Below are 18,214 nucleotides of genomic sequence, written 5' to 3'. Positions count from 1 at the left end.
CAATCTTACGAGTTATGGATTGTTACATGTGTACAGGATCATAACTAATAACAGTACAGGAATACATCTTCAGAATCACCAGCAGTACACAAATACATCATTTGAACCACTATTATTACAGAAGTACAGCATCACATCTCTCAGCAGTACATAAATACATCACCAAAACTATCAGAAGCCCAAAAATTCATCATCAGAACCATCACTAGTACAGAAATGCATAATCAGAACCATATCAGTACAGAAATACATCCATATAATGCTCCGTGCAGATAACGGACATGCATACTCATCACAGTACAGGAATACATCACAAAAACTACCATCAGTATATGGTACATTAATTGTAATGTCTGGTCAGACCCATATACATTTTTATCACATGAACCTACAACTTCCAGGCCATCTTTAATAATGGTAAAGAAATATTGGGAGTTGTTGCTATTAGTCATAACCAGACTACAGAACCACAGTACTGATGAGAATTAGTCAGTATCACAAATAAACATTTACATGCAGGTAGATTAAAAATGATGTTGTCTCTGATCAGAGTCATTCTCTTTCTTGCCCAGACGCCATGATGAGTTTTAACAATCACAGCTCATCTCTGCAGACTTCTATCTTCTCCGGTTTTTGCAGGAAATACTGGCATGATATCCTTAAAAATAGCAGAATGAATAATGCTCCTGAATAAGAATATCTGCCGTTTTCTGTGGCACCTGAATATATAATTGCCCCTCAGTGTGTTCCCTGCATAAAATATGACACACACTGTCCCTCTTATGACTCATGCCCTCCAAACTACCCTCTCCTTTCCATACTAGGACTTCTCTTCACACTGTCCTCTCCCACTGTGTGCCTTCTATACTGCCCAGTCTCTATACTATGCATCTTCATTGCACTCCCCCTTCCCGACATACTGTCCCCTCCTTGCTGTGGGCTCACACTGTCTCCCCATGCTGCCCCCTCTCCATACCACCCTGGCCACACTACCCAGTCTCTACACTGTGCTCCCTCACATTTTTATCATCCCATACTGTTTCCTCATTACTTCTGCACTTATCCCTACTGTGTCCACATACATTCCCTCCCTTGCTGCTCATACTGTGTGATCAAACTTACCCCCTCGCTCACTACACAATCCTCAAATTTCTTCTCCCATGGCTCTCTATACTGTGTCCTCAAATTTATTCCCCCATTTGCTCCTTATACTGTGTCCTTATACACTCCTGTGCCTTGCACCACTCAGTGAATGGCCGACTCCCATTACGACCGGTGGCAAATTGCAGCTGCCGGGGACACACCTCGGACCGCCGCATCAGGCAGCCTTACAGGGCCCCCCAGGTGACTATGCCCAGGGTAAATGCCTCGCCTGCCCCCCTAGATACAATGCTGCTTGTTACATTCTTGATTTACTTATTTTACTAACATTGCAATATTGTTGCTATATTGTTAATTGTAAATATTCACAAAACAGATTTTAATAACATGCTATGATGCGCCCAATGACTTACTATTTAAAATGTACTTATAGTATCCAGCAATCAAACAAGTTTAAGAATAAGCAGTAGTTTTAAATGCTAATGTAACATACCTCTTGACCATGCCCAGTGGGTAGGCCCTTTTGGTTATGCCTGTTGAACTTCATATGTGCAATAAATGGTCTCATCTCGAGTATTCATGAAAAATAAGAAAGAAAAGCTTTTTAGAAAAGGACTCTGATGTGCACTGTCCAGAATAAAGAATTGGCTGCGTATGCTCAGCTCTTTCTATCCTTTTAAAGGTAACAAATCACCAGGCTTGTTGTATATAACCTAAAGCCAGTGCTATATTGGCACTATCATGCTGGTTCTCTACATACCTGTAGTGGTCAGCTCGGATGTTTAGGTTTTAAAACCCAAGAAAGTAAAGTTTATAAAATCACCAGCTTCTTGAGTGACAGCAGCTGAGGATCAGATAACATCTGACGGGAAGTTATTCAGAGTTATCCCCTCCCCCTGTTAAAATTAGCATATTATACATAGCATTATACAAACGATTCACTTTTGCTCTTGCAGGACCTGTGTAAGTGTGACCCCCTGGCAAAACCAGGTAGTCAAACAGAATAGGCCCCCGCATAACACCTATCCCACACAGGGTTAAACCAGCTGACTAAATCCTAGTCACCCCCTCAGGGAAGGACAGACACACCAGTGGGCGGGACCAGGCGGAAGGAATACGCCCACCTAGGGGTCTGGAGAGCCCGGGGCGGGAAAAGAGAGAGTGAAGTTAAGCTTAGAGTGGAGAAGGAGAAGGAGAGTGGAGTCTAGAGGTGAAGCTGACAAGTGTCAGGGTCGGAGCCCTGACACATTGGCTAGGTGGCAGACAGTGGTCAGTGCCAGTAGGAGATGGGAAGACGGCTGCCGGAGATCTGAGGTGGACCGGGGCAGGGTTGTAGCCCGCCAGTACTGACACCAGAGAACCGACCTGGAAACCGTGCACAAAAGGAGGTACTTGGACCCTGAAGCCAGGATCGGCACCAACGGCCTAGCTAATTAACCAATTGAGGGCAGGATTTTAGGTCCTGTCCCAACCTAAGTCCCGAAAAGTAGACAACCACCCACCGAGAGGGATAGGGCATCCGCCAGGGCCCGGTAGATCCCAGAGGTTAGCGTCTGATGGGCACGGCTCCCAACCAAAGGCCCTGGAGCAGACTCCTGTGTTACACACCGGGAAGTCCACCACAGAAAACACAAAATGTAGAGGAAAGGGGCATTGACCACCGGCCCGGGAGAGGGACCAGAAATACACCCCCAGCCGCGGCAGCCGGCAACCATCACCTTGGTTTACCAAAGGACTTGTGTGATTTATTCAACCGTGAGTAACATCCCCGGCTTGACCGGGTGCGACGGCCCCTGCCGTTACCATCCCCTGTACAAAAACATTGGGCCCCGGGGTATCCATCCCTGCCCACGGAGGGGTTAACATCCAGCTGCCAGCCCATCGCCCCGGGAGTCCCACAGCAGCAGCGGTGGTGCTACATCTCACCACACACCGTGGGTGGCGTCACAGACAGTTTTCAACAACACCCGTACAAATACGTCCCCTTTTTATTCAAAGTGTCCTCGTGACCCCCAGGTCCCGTAGAGTCCCTCGAGCCATACCGCAGATCCGGATCCGAGCAGCATGGCTGCTGGCGTGGAAGCGGCACATAAGGTCATACAAATGTGACCAGAAGGAGCAGGGTCCTCAGCCAACAGAAAATGTTGCTTTATGGTATCAGCTCTGTTGGCTGAGGCTCCGCCTCTTCTGGTCACATGGGTATGACCTCACACAGGTCCTGCTAGAGCAATTGTATAATACTTATGCTAATTCTAAAAGAGGAAGGGGATATCTATGCATACCCCCATATATTATCTGATCCTCAGCTGCTGTCACTCAAGAAGCTGACGATTTTATAAACTTTACTTTCTTGGCTTTCAAAACCTATACATCCGAGCTGACCACTACAGATATGTATAGAATCAGTCTGATAGTGCCAGTATAGCACTGAATTTAGGTTATATACGAAAATCTTGGTGATTGGTGCACTTTAATTAGTGACCAAATGCACACTGCAATTTTTTATTTATTTATTATTTAAAATGTTGGCATGTCCTGTAGTTATGGTAAAATGTTCACTATGCAGCTTTGATAACAGTTTTATCTGCTGGCAATCTGCCAGCTCTCTTAATGCTGAGTTATGTAAAATCCACCCACACCACTAATTGGCAGCTCTCTATGTACACTGTACATAGACAAAAAGCTGCTAATCAGTGGTGGGGGTGGGCTTTACAGAGCTTATAAATATGGAAGACTACATTGGTAGCAGAGTTAGTAGACCTCTAGTAATACCCTTCTGTTGGTAAATATTGATTTTATCAAAACTACAGTAAGCAATCCAGTAATATGTAATCAAGCAGTTGCTGCTCTCAGATTACATGGCGAAAACCTGGTGACAGATTCTCTATAAAAGGTATTCTTTAGCAACCAAAAGCTATACATTGTATAATGAAAAAGTATACAATTTACATATGTACTTTCTGTATAAACTCCTCTCATTTCCCATTTTTCAGTGGATAACAATCTATTCTGGTCATGTAATGGACACAGTTTAGGGTAGATAAATGCCAGGTATTAAGCGGGCTTTACACACTGCGATATCGGTCCTGATATCGCTAGTGTGGGTACCCGCCCCCATCTGTTGCGCGACACGGGCAAATCGCTGCCCATGCCGCACAACATCGCCCAGACCCGTCACACATACTTACCTGCCCGGCGACATCGCTGTGACCGGCGTACCGCCTCCTTTCTAAGGGGGCGGTCCGTGCGGCGTCACAGCGACGTCACTGAGCGGCCGCCCAATAGCAGCGGAGGGGCGGAGCTGAGCGGGACGTAACATCCCGCCCACCTCCTTCCTTCCGCATAGCAGCCGGGACGCAGGTAAGGAGAGCTTCCTCGTTCCTGCGGTGTCACACGGAGCGATGTGTGCTGCCGCAGGAACGAGGAACAACCTAGTTACTGCTGCAGTAACGATTTTTGAGAATGGACCCCCATGTCACCGATGAGCGATTTTGCACATTTTTGCAATGATGCAAAATCGCTCATCGGTGTCACACGCAACGGCATCGCTAATGCGGCCGGATGTGCGTCACCAATTCCGTGACCCCAACGAGTTCGCATTAGCGATGTCGTAGCGTGTAAAGCGGCCTTTAGGCTATGTGCGCACTAGAAATGTGAAGTTTCTCAAGAAAATTTCTTGAGAAACTTCTGCCAGTGAAAGATTTCCGGACCTGCGGAAAAAATCCGCACCAAATCCGCATGCGGTTTTGCTGCGGATTTGCCGCGGATTTGCCACGGATTTACCGCGGATTTACCGCAGGTTTGTCCCTGCAATAAATAATAAAGATAATCGATAGACAGATAATGGATAGCGGGAAAGATGGATAGATGAATAGATGAATAGATAGATAGAGGGATAGATAGATAGATGAATAGATGAATAGATAGATAGATAGAGGGATAGATGGATAGATAGATAGAGGGATAGAGGGATAGATGGATAGATAGATAGATAGATAGATAGATAGATAGATAGATAGATAGATAGATAGATAGATAGATAGATAGAGGGATAGATAGAGGGATAGATAGATAGATAGATAGATGAGAAAAACCTATATAATGTTCCACCTCCCTGCATTTTCTAAGCTGGCACCCTTTAGTGACTTTCATGTGGCACTAAAGGGTGCTTAGCCTTGTATTTAGCCATAAAATAAATAAATAATTAAAAAAAAACGACGTCCCCCCCATTTTTTGTAGCCAGCTAGGGTAAAGCAGACGGCTGCAGCCTGCAGACCACCGCTGGCAGCTTCACCTTGGCTGATAATCCAAAACAGTGGGCACCCCACGCTGTTATTTTAAATTATATAAATAATTTAAAACAAAAAACGTGCGGTCCCCCCCATATTGGATCACCAGCCAAGGTAAAGCGGACAGCTGGGGTCTGATATTCTCAGACTAGGGAGGTCCACTGTTATTGGACACTCCCCAGCCTAAAAATAGCAGGCCGCAGCCGCCCCAGAAGTGGCGCATCCATTAGACGTGCCAATCCTGGCGCTTTGCCCCAGCTCATCCCGCGCCCTGGTGCGTTGGTAAACGGGGTAATATATGGGGTTGATGCCAGATGTGTAATGTCACCTGGCATCAAGCCCTGGGGTTGGTGAGGTCAGGCATCTATCAGATACCCGACATCACCAACCCAGTCAGTAATAATTAAAAAATAGACAACAAAAAAAGTTTTATTTGAAAAAACACTCCCCAAAACATTCCCTCTTTAACCAATTTATTGAAAAGAGCACAATCAATTCCACGTCCGGCGTAATCCAATAAGGGGGGGGGGCACGGCGATCCATACCATAGTCGCTGTCCCAGTCAATGAAGAACAGAATGTTCCCCATTGGCTGGGAGAGCAATGCAGTGACCTGAGCTAACATCAATAGGTCAGCTCAGGTCACTGCAGGGGATGACGAGCGCTGCCATCAGGAGCATAGATGAGATCATTACCTTCTGTGATCATCTCCTGTACTGCTGACGTCAGCGCTGTCACTGACTTCTATGCCCGCCGCGTTGTCAGAAGTATCGCGAGAGCCCGTGACGTCACCGCTAGTGACAGTCTCGGGCCGCTCGCGAGACGGGCATAAACAGCAGTGACAGCGCTGACGTCAGGAGGCAGGAGATCGTCACAGCAGGTAATGATCTCACCTCCTGACAGCAGCGATCGTCATCCCCGCGGCTCCCAGCACTGCAGGATGTCAGTGTCTGCCTGCGCTGCTGCGTGACAGGCTGCTGACACTGCGGGCAGACACTGACACCCTGCAGTGCAGGCAGCCGCGAGGCCGGAGCAGGACACAGACTGCACGGGCACCTGGAGGTCGCACGGAAGTGCTTCTGTGCGGCGTCCAGGGAGTGTGACGTGTGTTTACTCTGCTCCGCCTCCTCTTCCTGGCATAATGACATCGCTTCCTGCAAAACCGCAGGCAGCGATGAGCATTCCCGCAGGTAATTCGCGGCTATTCCGGTGGTATACCGCACATCATTGCTACCTGCGGAATACCCCCGGAATACCGCAGGTACCTGCGGAAATTAATGGACATGCACATTTTCTCAAGAAAGTTTCTCGAGAAAATTTTCTTAAGAAATTTTCTTGAGAAAAATCCGCACAGTGCGCACAACTATTTTTTTTTCTCATTGAATTTCATGGGAAATGTCTGCACAAAGATTGCAGACATTTCTCAAGAAATTTCCGGGGCAAATCCGCGGGTAAATCCGCAGGTAAAAAGCTCTAGTGCGCACATAGCCTTAGAGTTGTGACGTGTTCTGCCATGCACCTTTGTATCCATCACATAATCAAGTGATGGATTCACATGATTTGTACTCATAATAAGCAAAAAATGAAGGTTCCTATGATTGACAGCATGCAGGGATCTTGAAAACCATAATTAATGTAGAAAATGTATAACTTCAATCCTTATATACAGTTGCCTTGTGTATTGAAAGTCTTGTTTTTCATGTTTTTCTTACTTGCTAGTTATTTCCTTACTGAGAAGTTGCGATGCTTACTTAATGTTTTTCTTCTTTTTAAGTTGAATATGACAAGGAACTTTCACCTCGTTTAAGACATCATAAGGAATTCAAGTTTAATTTATCTCAGATTCCAGAGGGAGAAGCGGTGACAGCTGCAGAATTCCGAATTCACAAGGACTGTGTTCTGGGAAGCTTTGAGAATCAGACCTTTTTAATCAGCATTTATCAAGTATTAACTGAATACAGAAACAGGTACTGTTTATTTAGCATTTCTGAATACATACAAATAAGTGTACAATGCGTGTTACCATGCAGATATTTTTCCAAATAGGGGTCTATAGGTTCTAATAGGAACATGCTATTACCTCTGCACATGTCGCACCCTCCAGTACGTAATGGTTGAGATGACACAAGTGATATAGAGAATCATTCCAATGCACCTCTGACACTTTGCAGCAAGTTTCTCCAGTGTTCTTCTAGAGCAGTGCTTCCCAACCTGTCTAGCCTCGAGGGCCCTATTCACTTTCAAGAGATGTTTATGAGCCACATTGAGTGCATCCACCCACCCTCCGTCACCACAGTGTCACCCAGAGCTCTGATTACTGGTATAATGACAGCCACTGCTTCTCCACAGAGATAATCGTGTGCTCCCCACCCTTATGGTCAATATATTTACATCCAGGTTCCCATTTAATCCCCATTCAGAACTTCACTAAGGTGTCATGTGCCGCCCCTGCAGCGGTCGAACCGCTCGGATCCGGGGGGTCTGCTGTGGCTCGAGGGCCTCCGGACCCGGGGGCTCGCAGCCACTCAAATGTAAAAGGGCGTTTTTACAGGGAATAAGAGTTTGTGACGCCACCCGTGGTTCGTGGAAAGGGGGAATATCGCCACTGCCGATGGGAGTACCCGGGTTAGATTCAGCTGGGCAGCCAGATGACATTCCCTCCACGATTAGGGGAGGCCCCGAGATTCTGGATGGTAGTGTTGGGGAGTGTGGTGCGGATTGGAAGCAGGGGAGGACCATGTACTCACTCAGGCAGTGTTGGTGATGATGCGGCCGCAAAGCAGACTCTGACAACAAGGTGAACCAAGTCTCTGGGTGCCGCTGCCCTCTTGGGGGAGCTCGTCCGGGTATCCGTCCACTATAGTACTGCCGGGTGGTCCAGAGCCTGCACCTGTGCACAATTAGAAGTGTTCTGGTGGCCCGTTGGCATAAAGCTGTCCGGGCCCACTCCCTACTTATTGATAGTGGAGCTGTGCTCTCAAGGGCTCACGCTTGGGATTTCTGTGGACTGCTTGGGTTGGAAAGCCCTATCCCCCTCGTTGTGCTACTGCCCCGAGATCTGAGCTTCTTGGGAACAGTCCATAAAGTCACTATCCTCCACAGGTTAATTGCCGGGTTGCCTGAAGCTACTCCCCGACCTAGGATCCAGTACCCCGCTGTGTTTTTGGTCCCAGACCGGTTATTAGACTCAGATGCCTCCCGTCCTCCAAGACCCAGCCCAGGTCTATACCCTGCGACCGGATCTCCGACTCCTCTGATCCCAGACCACCGTCCGCGACCCAACCTCTCACTCCCAGGGAGCCACACACTCCCCAGCTCCTTAGTACTTGAGGGCTAACACTCAACTCACTGACTTACTTCCCTCCCACCAGTCTGCATGATCCCTAGGTGGGCAACCCTATTCCAGCTCAGCAGCCCACTGGTGTGTCTGACAGGGTGTGGTGGAGGTGTGGTTGGGATTTGGATGCTGATGGAGGCAGCACTATAGGTTGGGAACCCAGGACCATGGGGGGGTTGAGTCCTGCACTAAGATATAAAGAACCTGCAGTACCCTGTGACATCCTGACTAGTCCAGGGGCGTCACAGTCACATCAAGCTTCAACATCCTTCTAGCTAATAGTATCATCATAATATCTCCAGCTTACTATATTTACCTCCCCACCCTGCCAGTGCACGTGCTTTCCGATCTGCTCTGCTGTGCAGAGCAACTCACAAAAGTCAACATCAGGAGACCTGCTCTTCATAGCTGCTTGTTAGATCAAGTTTACAGCCAGCTGTGAGCGACACATCATGGGCCTGTGAGGTTGGGAACATCTGCTTTAGATCCTCAAAATGTTATTTTATGTGTTACATCTCCACAAGCAGATCACTCAGAGATACTATGCAATGGTCCAGTATATTGGATTTTCTGTTTACCAATGGCAGATACACATAATTAATTATTCATGAGGGAAGCCACTGCTTAACTTAAAGTGAATAGGAAATATAATGGATGAAGTACTTCTGAATGGAATCTAGACACGCAAAAAACAAACAAACACGGGATGTGGGTAAAAAGAGAAAACAAATCTTGCATTTTATGAGTGGCAACCGTAACACATAAATTCAAACCAACTTTTTAGTCAGCTTGCTGCTACCTTAAGGTGGTTGTCTTCACTTTGGGCCTCATGTGGACAAAGTTAGGTTCTAACAAAAAACAGGAGTGCCAGTTGACAAAGCAAGAATGGACTGTAATTGTAAAAGCCACAACAAAACAGTGCTTACTCCATGAGGGGAGATGGATCCCAATATTCCCCCACTCTTCCCAGCGCACTTTCTGACTCCAAGCTAAGTCCACCTTTTGAACCCCAGCAGAGTACACCTTCTGAACCCCAGCAGAGTGCACCTTCTGAACCCCAGCAGAGTGCTCCTCCTGAACCCCAGCAGAGTGCTCCTCCTGAACCCCAGCAGAGTGCTCCTCCTGAACCCCAGCAGAGTGCTCCTTCTGAACCCCAGCAGAGTGCTCCTTCTGAACCTCAGTAGAGTGCACCTTCTGAACCCCAGCAGAGTGTACCTTCTGAACCCCAGCAGAGTGCTCCTTCTGAACCCCAGCAGAGTGCTCCTTCTGAACCTCAGTAGAGTGCACCTTCTAAATCCAAACCGAACCAATGTGTTTGAAAGATGATATCTGAATCATGATGAGTGATAAACATATATTGAACAATTACAAAGGTAAAAACATTATCTATGCATTTCAAGTTGCCTTTTCCTCAGAATAGTTTGTTCCCAATTCTCCAAACAAATCAAAGTAAATGCTGTATCGCTGTTTAGGTCCCATACCCATTTTCACACCTATCTATATATATAATTGCCTTATTCTGTCTGTCTGTCTGTCATGCTCCAAAATTGTGTCACGGTGACATGTCCTTACGGTGACACAAAGCTGATTGGCCGCTGGGTTCGCCATGGCCCCGCCCCCCCACACGGATTGGCCTCTCGCCCCGGCTGCGCCCCCACACGGATTGGCCAGCCGCTCGCCCAGGCTCTGCCCCCCCCCACAGATTGGCCTCTCGCCCCGGCACCCTGCAGGCATTGGCAACTCGCCCACGCCACGCCCCGCCCCCCTCACGCAATAGACGTTAGCTCTCGCCCCCCCCCCCCCCCCCGCATTGCCCGAACTGACACGGTGACGGAGCCACGAATCCCAGGTGAGTACTGTACTCCCACCCCCTTTCCCCCCTCCCCAACGGGAGCATAACAGCACACACACACGCATACACACACACATCAGATCGCACTCACTCTCACAAACACCTCACACACACCTCACACACACCTCACACACACATCGCATCCACATACTCACAGCATCCGGCGATATCGCTTGCTTCTCGGCCTCGATACTGTGCTGTTGTGATCTTCCAGGACCTGACGGAGGATCACATGGCCAGAGGCATGTGGTATGTCCGGATGTTGTGAGTATCAGCGCGTATGTGCGATATCGTCAGTGTCTGTGAGTGGATGCGATCGGGTGTGTGTGAGTGGATGCGATCGGGTGTGTGTGAGTGGATGCGATCGGGTGTGTGTGAGTGGATGCGATCGGGTGTGTGTGAGTGGATGCGATCGGGTGTGTGTGAGTGGATGCGATCGGGTGTGTGTGAGTGGATGCGAGGGGTTGAGGCTGGGGACAGAGAGGGGCTGAGGCTGGGGACAGAGAGGGGCTGAGGCTGGGGACAGAGAGGGGCTGAGGCTGGGGACAGAGAGGGGCTGAGGCTGGGGACAGAGAGGGGCTGAGGCTGGGGACAGAGAGGGGCTGAGGCTGGGGACAGAGAGGGGCTGAGGCTGGGGACAGAGAGGGGCTGAGGCTGGGGACAGAGAGGGGCTGAGGCTGGGGACAGAGAGGGGCTGAGGCTGGGGACAGAGAGGGGCTGAGGCTGGGGACAGAGAGGGGCTGAGGCTGGGGACAGAGACGGGCTGAGGCTGGGGACAGAGACGGGCTGAGGCTGGGGACAGAGACGGGCTGAGGCTGGGGACAGAGAGGGGCTGAGGCTGGGGACAGAGAGGGGCTGAGGCTGGGGACAGAGAGGGGCTGAGGCTGGGGACAGAGAGCGGCTGAGGCTGGGGACAGAAGGCTGATGCTGCGGGTAGAGAGGCTGATGCTGGTGCAGCATGGGGGATGGATTACAATGGGGGGTGCGCAGCATGGGGGATGGAGCACGTTTGGGAGTGCGCAGCATGGGGAATGGAGCACGTTTGGGAGTGCGCAGCATGGCGGATGGAGCACGTTTGGGAGTGCGCAGCATGGCGGATGGAGCACGTTTGGGAGTGCGCAGCATGGCGGATGGAGCACGTTTGGGAGTGCGCAGCATGGCGGATGGAGCACGTTTGGGAGTGCGCAGCATGGCGGATGGAGCACGTTTGGGAGTGCGCAGCATGGCGGATGGAGCACGTTTGGGAGTGCGCAGAATGGCGGATGGAGCACGTTTGGGAGTGCGCAGCATGGCGGATGGAGCACGTTTGGGAGTGCGCAGCATGGCGGATGGAGCACGTTTGGGAGTGCGCAGCATGGCGGATGGAGCACGTTTGGGAGTGCGCAGCATGGCGGATGGAGCACGTTTGGGAGTGCGCAGCATGGCGGATGGAGCACGTTTGGGAGTGCGCAGCATGGCGGATGGAGCACGTTTGGGAGTGCGAAGCATGGCGGATGGAGCACGTTTGGGAGTGCGCAGCCTGGCGGATGGAGCACATTTGGGAGTGCGCAGCATGGCGGATGGTGCACGTTTGGGAGTGCGCAGCATGGCGGATGGTGCACGTTTGGGAGTGCGCAGCATGGCGGATGGTGCACGTTTGGGAGTGCGCAGCATGGCGGATGGTGCACGTTTGGGAGTGCGCAGCATGGCGGATGGAGCACGATGGGAAGTGCGCAGCATGGGAGATGGAGCACGATGGGGAGTGCGCTGCATGGGGGATGGAGCACAATGGGAAGTGCACAACACACCACACACACACACACACACTGGGAACCACAAACAACTGCCCTACACAGACACCTACACACACAGACAACGCTGCACACACACAACACCCAACACACAAACACCGCGGCACACACAAATATACGCACATACCGCACAACACACACATTGCACAAAACATACCTCCCCCCAAAACACACCACACACACACACAAACCGCGCAACACACAACGCTACAGACACACAGCGCTCCACAAACAACGCAACACACATACAACACCGCTCTCATCCCCGTCACACCCAGACAACACCCAGAACATGTACATGTATATATATATATAACAAAAATCATACATTAACTACACAATACGTAAATTCTAGAATACCCGATGCGTAGAATCGGGCCACCTTCTAGTTAATATTATAATCTCCCTAATACATAGATGATATGGCTAATGTGTTAAAATAAATAAATAAATACTGAATAACAATCTAAAAACTATCTCATAAAAAAAACAAAAAAAAAAACCAAACAACTTTTTTTTCTACTGTTAGATTTAACCCCTTAGGCATCAAGCTATTCAGGTGAAAGATCCAAAATATTTCCCTTCTACATAAATCACAATATCTTGTAATGGAGTTTTTTTACTTGTTTTATATGAGTTCTTTTAATCCTGATAAAATCTATGTTATGTGCAGTACACACCAAAGGTTTGGACACACCTTCTCATTCAAAGAGTTTACTTTATTTTCATGACTCTGAAAATTGTAGATTCACATTGAAAGCATCAAAACTATGAATTAACACATGTGGAATGAAATACTTAACAAAAAAGTGGGAAACAACTGAAAATATGTCTTATATTCTAGGTTCTTCAAAGTAGTCACCTTTTGCTTTGATTACTGCTTTGCACACACTTGGCATTCTCTTGATGTGCTTCAAGAGGTAGTCACCGGAAATGGTCTTCCAACAGTCTTGAAGGAGTTCCCAGAGATGCTTAGCACTTGTTGGCCCTTTTGCCTTCACTCTGCGGTCCAGCTCACCCCAAGCCATCTCAATTGGGTTCAGGTCTGGTGACTGTGGAGGCCAGGTCGTCTGGCGCAGCACCCCATCACTCACCTTCTTAGTCAAATAGCCCTTACACAGCCTGGAGGTGTGTTTGGGGTCATTGTCCTGTTGAAAAATAAATGATTGTCAAACTAAACGCAAACCGGATGGAATAGCATGCCGCTGCAAGATGCTGTGGTAGCCATGCTGTTTCATTATGCCTTCAATTTTGAATAAACCCCAACAGTGTCACCAGCAAAGCACCCCCACACCATCACATCTCCTCCTCCATGCTTCACGGTGGGAACCAGGCATGTAGCGTCCATCTGTTCACCTTTTCTACGTCGCACAAAGACATGGTGGTTGGATCCAAAGATCTCAAATTTGGACTCATCAGACCAAAGTACAGATTTACACTGGTCTAATGTCCATTTCTTGTGTTCTTTAGCCCAAACAAGTCTCTTCTGCTTGTTGCCTGTCCTTATCAGTGGTTTCCTAGCAGCTATTTTACCATGAAGGCCTGCTGCACATAGTCTCCTCTTAACAGTTGTTCTAGAGATGTGTCTGCTGCTAGGACTCTGTGTGGCATTGACCTGGTCTCTAATCTGAGCTGCTGTTAACCAACGATTTCTGAGGCTGGTGACTCGGATAAACTTATCCTCCGCAGCAGAGGTGACTCTTGGTCATCCTTTCATGTGGCGGTCCTCATGTATGCCAGTTTCTTTGTAGCATTTGATGTTTTTTTCCACTGCACTTGGGGACACTTTCAAAGTTTTCCCAATTTTTCGGACTGACTGACCTTCATTTCTTAAAGTAATGATGGCCACTCTTTTTTCTTTACTTAGCTGCTTTTATCTTGCCATAATACAAATTCTAACAGTCTATTCAGTAGGACTATCAGCTGTGTATCCACCAGACTAGAAGGCAAGAAATCCCACTTATTAACCCTGACAGGGCACACCTTTGAAGTGCAAACCATTTCCAGTGACTACCTCTTGAAGCTCATTAAGAGAACGCTAAGAGTGTGCAAAGCAGTAATCAAAGCAAAAGGTGTCTGCTTTGATGAACCTAGCATGTAAGACATATTTTCAGTTGTTTCACACTTTTTTGTTAAGTATTTCATTCCACATGTGTTAATTCATAGATTGATGACTTCTATGTGAATCTACAATTTTCAGAGTCATGAAAATAAAGAAAACTCTTTGAATGAGAAGGTGTGTCCAAACTTTTGGTCTGTACTGTACATGTGCAAAGTGGTTAGAGACTCTGTGATTCATTTCCTTATGCCTAATTTATACTTATGCTTAGTCAATCTTAACCTCAGAACCATAGTTGTCCTACATACAGTACATATTGGAGTCCACAAGGGCACCCCAATACATTGATAACGAAATCACTTCCACAGTTCATTAATTGCAATATTTCCAATTCCCCTCCTATAATATTGTTACATATCTTTTTATGTCTATGGGTAATATTCTCACATATATCATAATCCCTACCACATCTAAAGCCCCTTTTACGTTTAACCAGTTATGGGTTTTTTTTTAGTATTACTTTACCCACCAATTCAGGCGGAGCTACTATCTCTTTCAATGTTTCAGCCCTTTATTATACTATAACGGTCCCTTACTACAAACCTTTATTAAGTATGGATTGTTACATAGAATCCCCCACTGTTTTTTTTAACTATATAGTGAATCTGTTTAGCACTGTTATATCTGGTAATAAAGGCTAAATTATATTTATTCTTTTGAGGCCATTTTATTTTTGTTGTTAATACAATTTTTTTTACACATCTAGACCTATTATTTTTCATTGCTTTACTCATGGCTCCTTTTTTATTTGTTTAGGATCCTCTTTTTCTTTCAATCTAGCCCTTAATTTATTAATTTGTGCTTCTAAATCTTCCCCCTCTCTGCAGTTTCTCCTCATCCATATCATTTTGCTGAATGACATGTTACTTTTCCATTTTTTTAGGTGATTGCTACTGAAATTCAAAAACCTATTAGCATCCACTGTTTTAAAGTGTGTATTGGTGTGAATTTTACCATCTTTTCTAAAAATATTCAAATATAAAAAAAACTATTTCTTCGAGTTGAAATGTTCACTGAAGATTAATGTTTGTGTTGTCATTCAAATATTTTAAAAAAATCTTTACGTTTCTCCCCAGGGCCCTTCCAAATCAAAATTAAATCACTAAAAGTTTGTAGAAATAAACATTTTCTGCAAACAATGCATTACTCTATATGAATTCCTGTTAAAATGTCCTCATGTAAAGATGAGCAAAAACAGGTGCACGTTATGTACCCATTGCAGTCCCATGGCACTGCAAGTAAATATCACCCCAAAAGCAAAATAATTATTTTTCAAAATATACTCTTATACAAGGGTCTCCAGTCTGTGGCTCAGAAGCCACATGTGGCTCGTGGAACCGTGAATTGTGACTTGTGGCTGTTTGCCACAACCTCAGAACCTCAGTTTGCGGACACGGTGTTTCGGGATGGTTGTCCCTCGTCAGCCACCCCGAAACACCATGTCTGCAAATTGAGGCTCTGATCTGGCATAAATTCTAAGTCATACAACAAGACTCATTAAATGGCCACTTTTAACTTTTAGGATTACTACTTCTAATAGGTGGCACCAGAGTTTGTCTTCTTCCTCCCTGAAGAGACAATTTGAACATTTGATTGCATTCACTCAAATTGAATCCTGACATTTTCAGGATATTTGTAACAAATTTGATTAGGTATGTATTTGTTTGCTCATTTTTAACTACTACCATTGTAGTAATTGGGGAATAAGACCCTGCCCAGTAGCCCCTCTATTATCCTGACATGACAAGCACCTAAGGAGACTTTGCCAACACAGTAATTCACGAGTCAGTACATATATGACATATTCTTCAACATTTCCTACAGATAGCAGACGTTTTACCAATATACTTGATGTTTTCACATCTGCAGAAGCTGGTGGGGATGCATATTTTAATTTCTCCCTGTGATTCATTAGGAATGTCATTTCAGGTCTGGTGGGAGCTCAGTGCTCATAATCTTCACAAAAGGAAGCGTAGAAATAGAAACGGCCAGCTTCATATTTGGGAGATTTACGTTATGTTCTAGTGTGATACATGTACGCCAACTAAGAGCAGCTGCTCAGAGAAAAAAATCTACGGTTCTTGACATGTCACATTTAGTTAAGTGCTTAAAACATAATTCACTTTCTTTGAAGCTCATAGGAATTTTACATAAATTTAAGGCTGTTGTCTGGCAGAATGGTTGTCCAAAAATATATGGTGTTACATAGCAAAGCAGTTATCAAGACAGATGAATATGAGATGGGAGATTGCTTTTTGGGGATGACCTTACACAATGGATCCACAATCACTCTAATTGTCGTCCAGGGAGTTATTTATCTATTGTATCTTGGCTCAAGATGAAATTTCATCAGAACTTTCAAAAGGCGACTTCCATACACAATGTTTCCTAAACGCATTTTCATTACTCACTAAGAGAAATTCAGAGATAAAAGATATTGATCTAATATTGCCAAAGATAATTACATTACTTCTAAACTTTTCCACTATAGATGCCACTAGTGGTAAGAACTGAACATAACACTTTCCGTATGGGTTCTGTAATTAAGGTTGCAAAAAAAGAAGCCACATATGATATTGCACAGTTTCCAATCTTTTGAGCTATGGCTCCTTTTAATAAATCTTTAGTTTATTATCAATAGCAACAGACTGATTTAATGACAGAATAAGATATATTACCTATACACTAACGAGCAAAAGGGTAACAATGGTATAAAACTTTCAGGCTTCATATCTCACCATCCACTACAGCTTAGCGTATGAGACAACCTTTATTTTGTAGACAATTATCTTGCCCATCTCATACATGAATTTGACTGGCAAATATTTGGCATATGATTAGTTATGCAGATTCTTGTCCTCTCACAGCATTGTTACTGTTTCGCTCCTAAAAATATAAATTTGAATTTTTATTGTTTTATTAGTATTTTGTAAATCCACCTGTAACTTCCAACACTGCCGAATCCTAAAGGGGCATGCTCTCAATCAGATTTAAGTATGTCAACACCGAAATCTGATGCCAGGTCTCTTATACATGTTCCCAATGTTGGTGTAGACTGGTGGACTCACTTTGATTATGTATACAACTTTTACTTCACCTCTACCCACAAGTGTTCATTTGGCTTGAGGTCTGGGGACTGAGGGGGCCAATCCAGCACCACTGCTTCATTGTCATTGAACCATTTCTTATCCAATCTCAACGTATGCTTCAGGTCATTGTCGTGCTGGAACACTATGTCGTCCTTTTCATATCCATAGTACTCGAGTGTAAAAATTAATTTGTCTTGTAGGATACTTACTTATAGCTTAGTACTGAGACCACTATCAATCCTGGTCAAGTATCCAATGCCTTTGGCTGTGAAGCAACCCTACATGACCAGGCTTCCTCTACCAAACTTGACAGTTCCTTAAATTTCTTGATCCTTTAGCCCTTTTTTCCCTTGTTTCTTTCAGACTCATTTGCACCTAGTCTATTGACTTTCATTTCATCGCTTCAAATCACCCGCTCCAATCTTCTACTGTCCACTTTTAATATCTTTTAGCAAACTCGACACTTCTCGAGAATTGTGTAACGTGTCGCACGGTGGTTGCATGGATGTCTGTGATCTCACTATTACGAAGCATGTGAGCCACCTCCACTGCCGCGTTTGCACGCCAGAACTGATAAACCTTGTGATGGGCCAACTTGTTGACTCTGATATTTTGCCTGGAAGTCCACCTCCTGGCTT

General features: G+C 46.1%; 1 protein-coding gene across 1 annotated transcript in view; it reads left to right on the top strand.

Annotated features, from left to right (window-relative positions):
- The window catches only part of BMP6 (bone morphogenetic protein 6), a 282,008-nt gene that overhangs the window by 201,417 nt on the left and 62,377 nt on the right, over window positions 1-18,214 (top strand). Inside the window, exon 2 of the mRNA XM_075314781.1 lies at window positions 7,164-7,356. Within this exon, the coding sequence (XP_075170896.1) occupies window positions 7,164-7,356 (193 nt within the window). The remainder of the gene's footprint in view (window positions 1-7,163; window positions 7,357-18,214) is intronic.

The sequence above is a fragment of the Anomaloglossus baeobatrachus genome, chromosome 6 (assembly GCF_048569485.1).
Source record: "Anomaloglossus baeobatrachus isolate aAnoBae1 chromosome 6, aAnoBae1.hap1, whole genome shotgun sequence".
NCBI classification, from domain to species: domain Eukaryota; kingdom Metazoa; phylum Chordata; class Amphibia; order Anura; family Aromobatidae; genus Anomaloglossus; species Anomaloglossus baeobatrachus.
The sequence above is the reverse complement of the archived record's forward strand: the minus strand, read 5'-3'. Positions and strand labels throughout refer to the sequence as shown.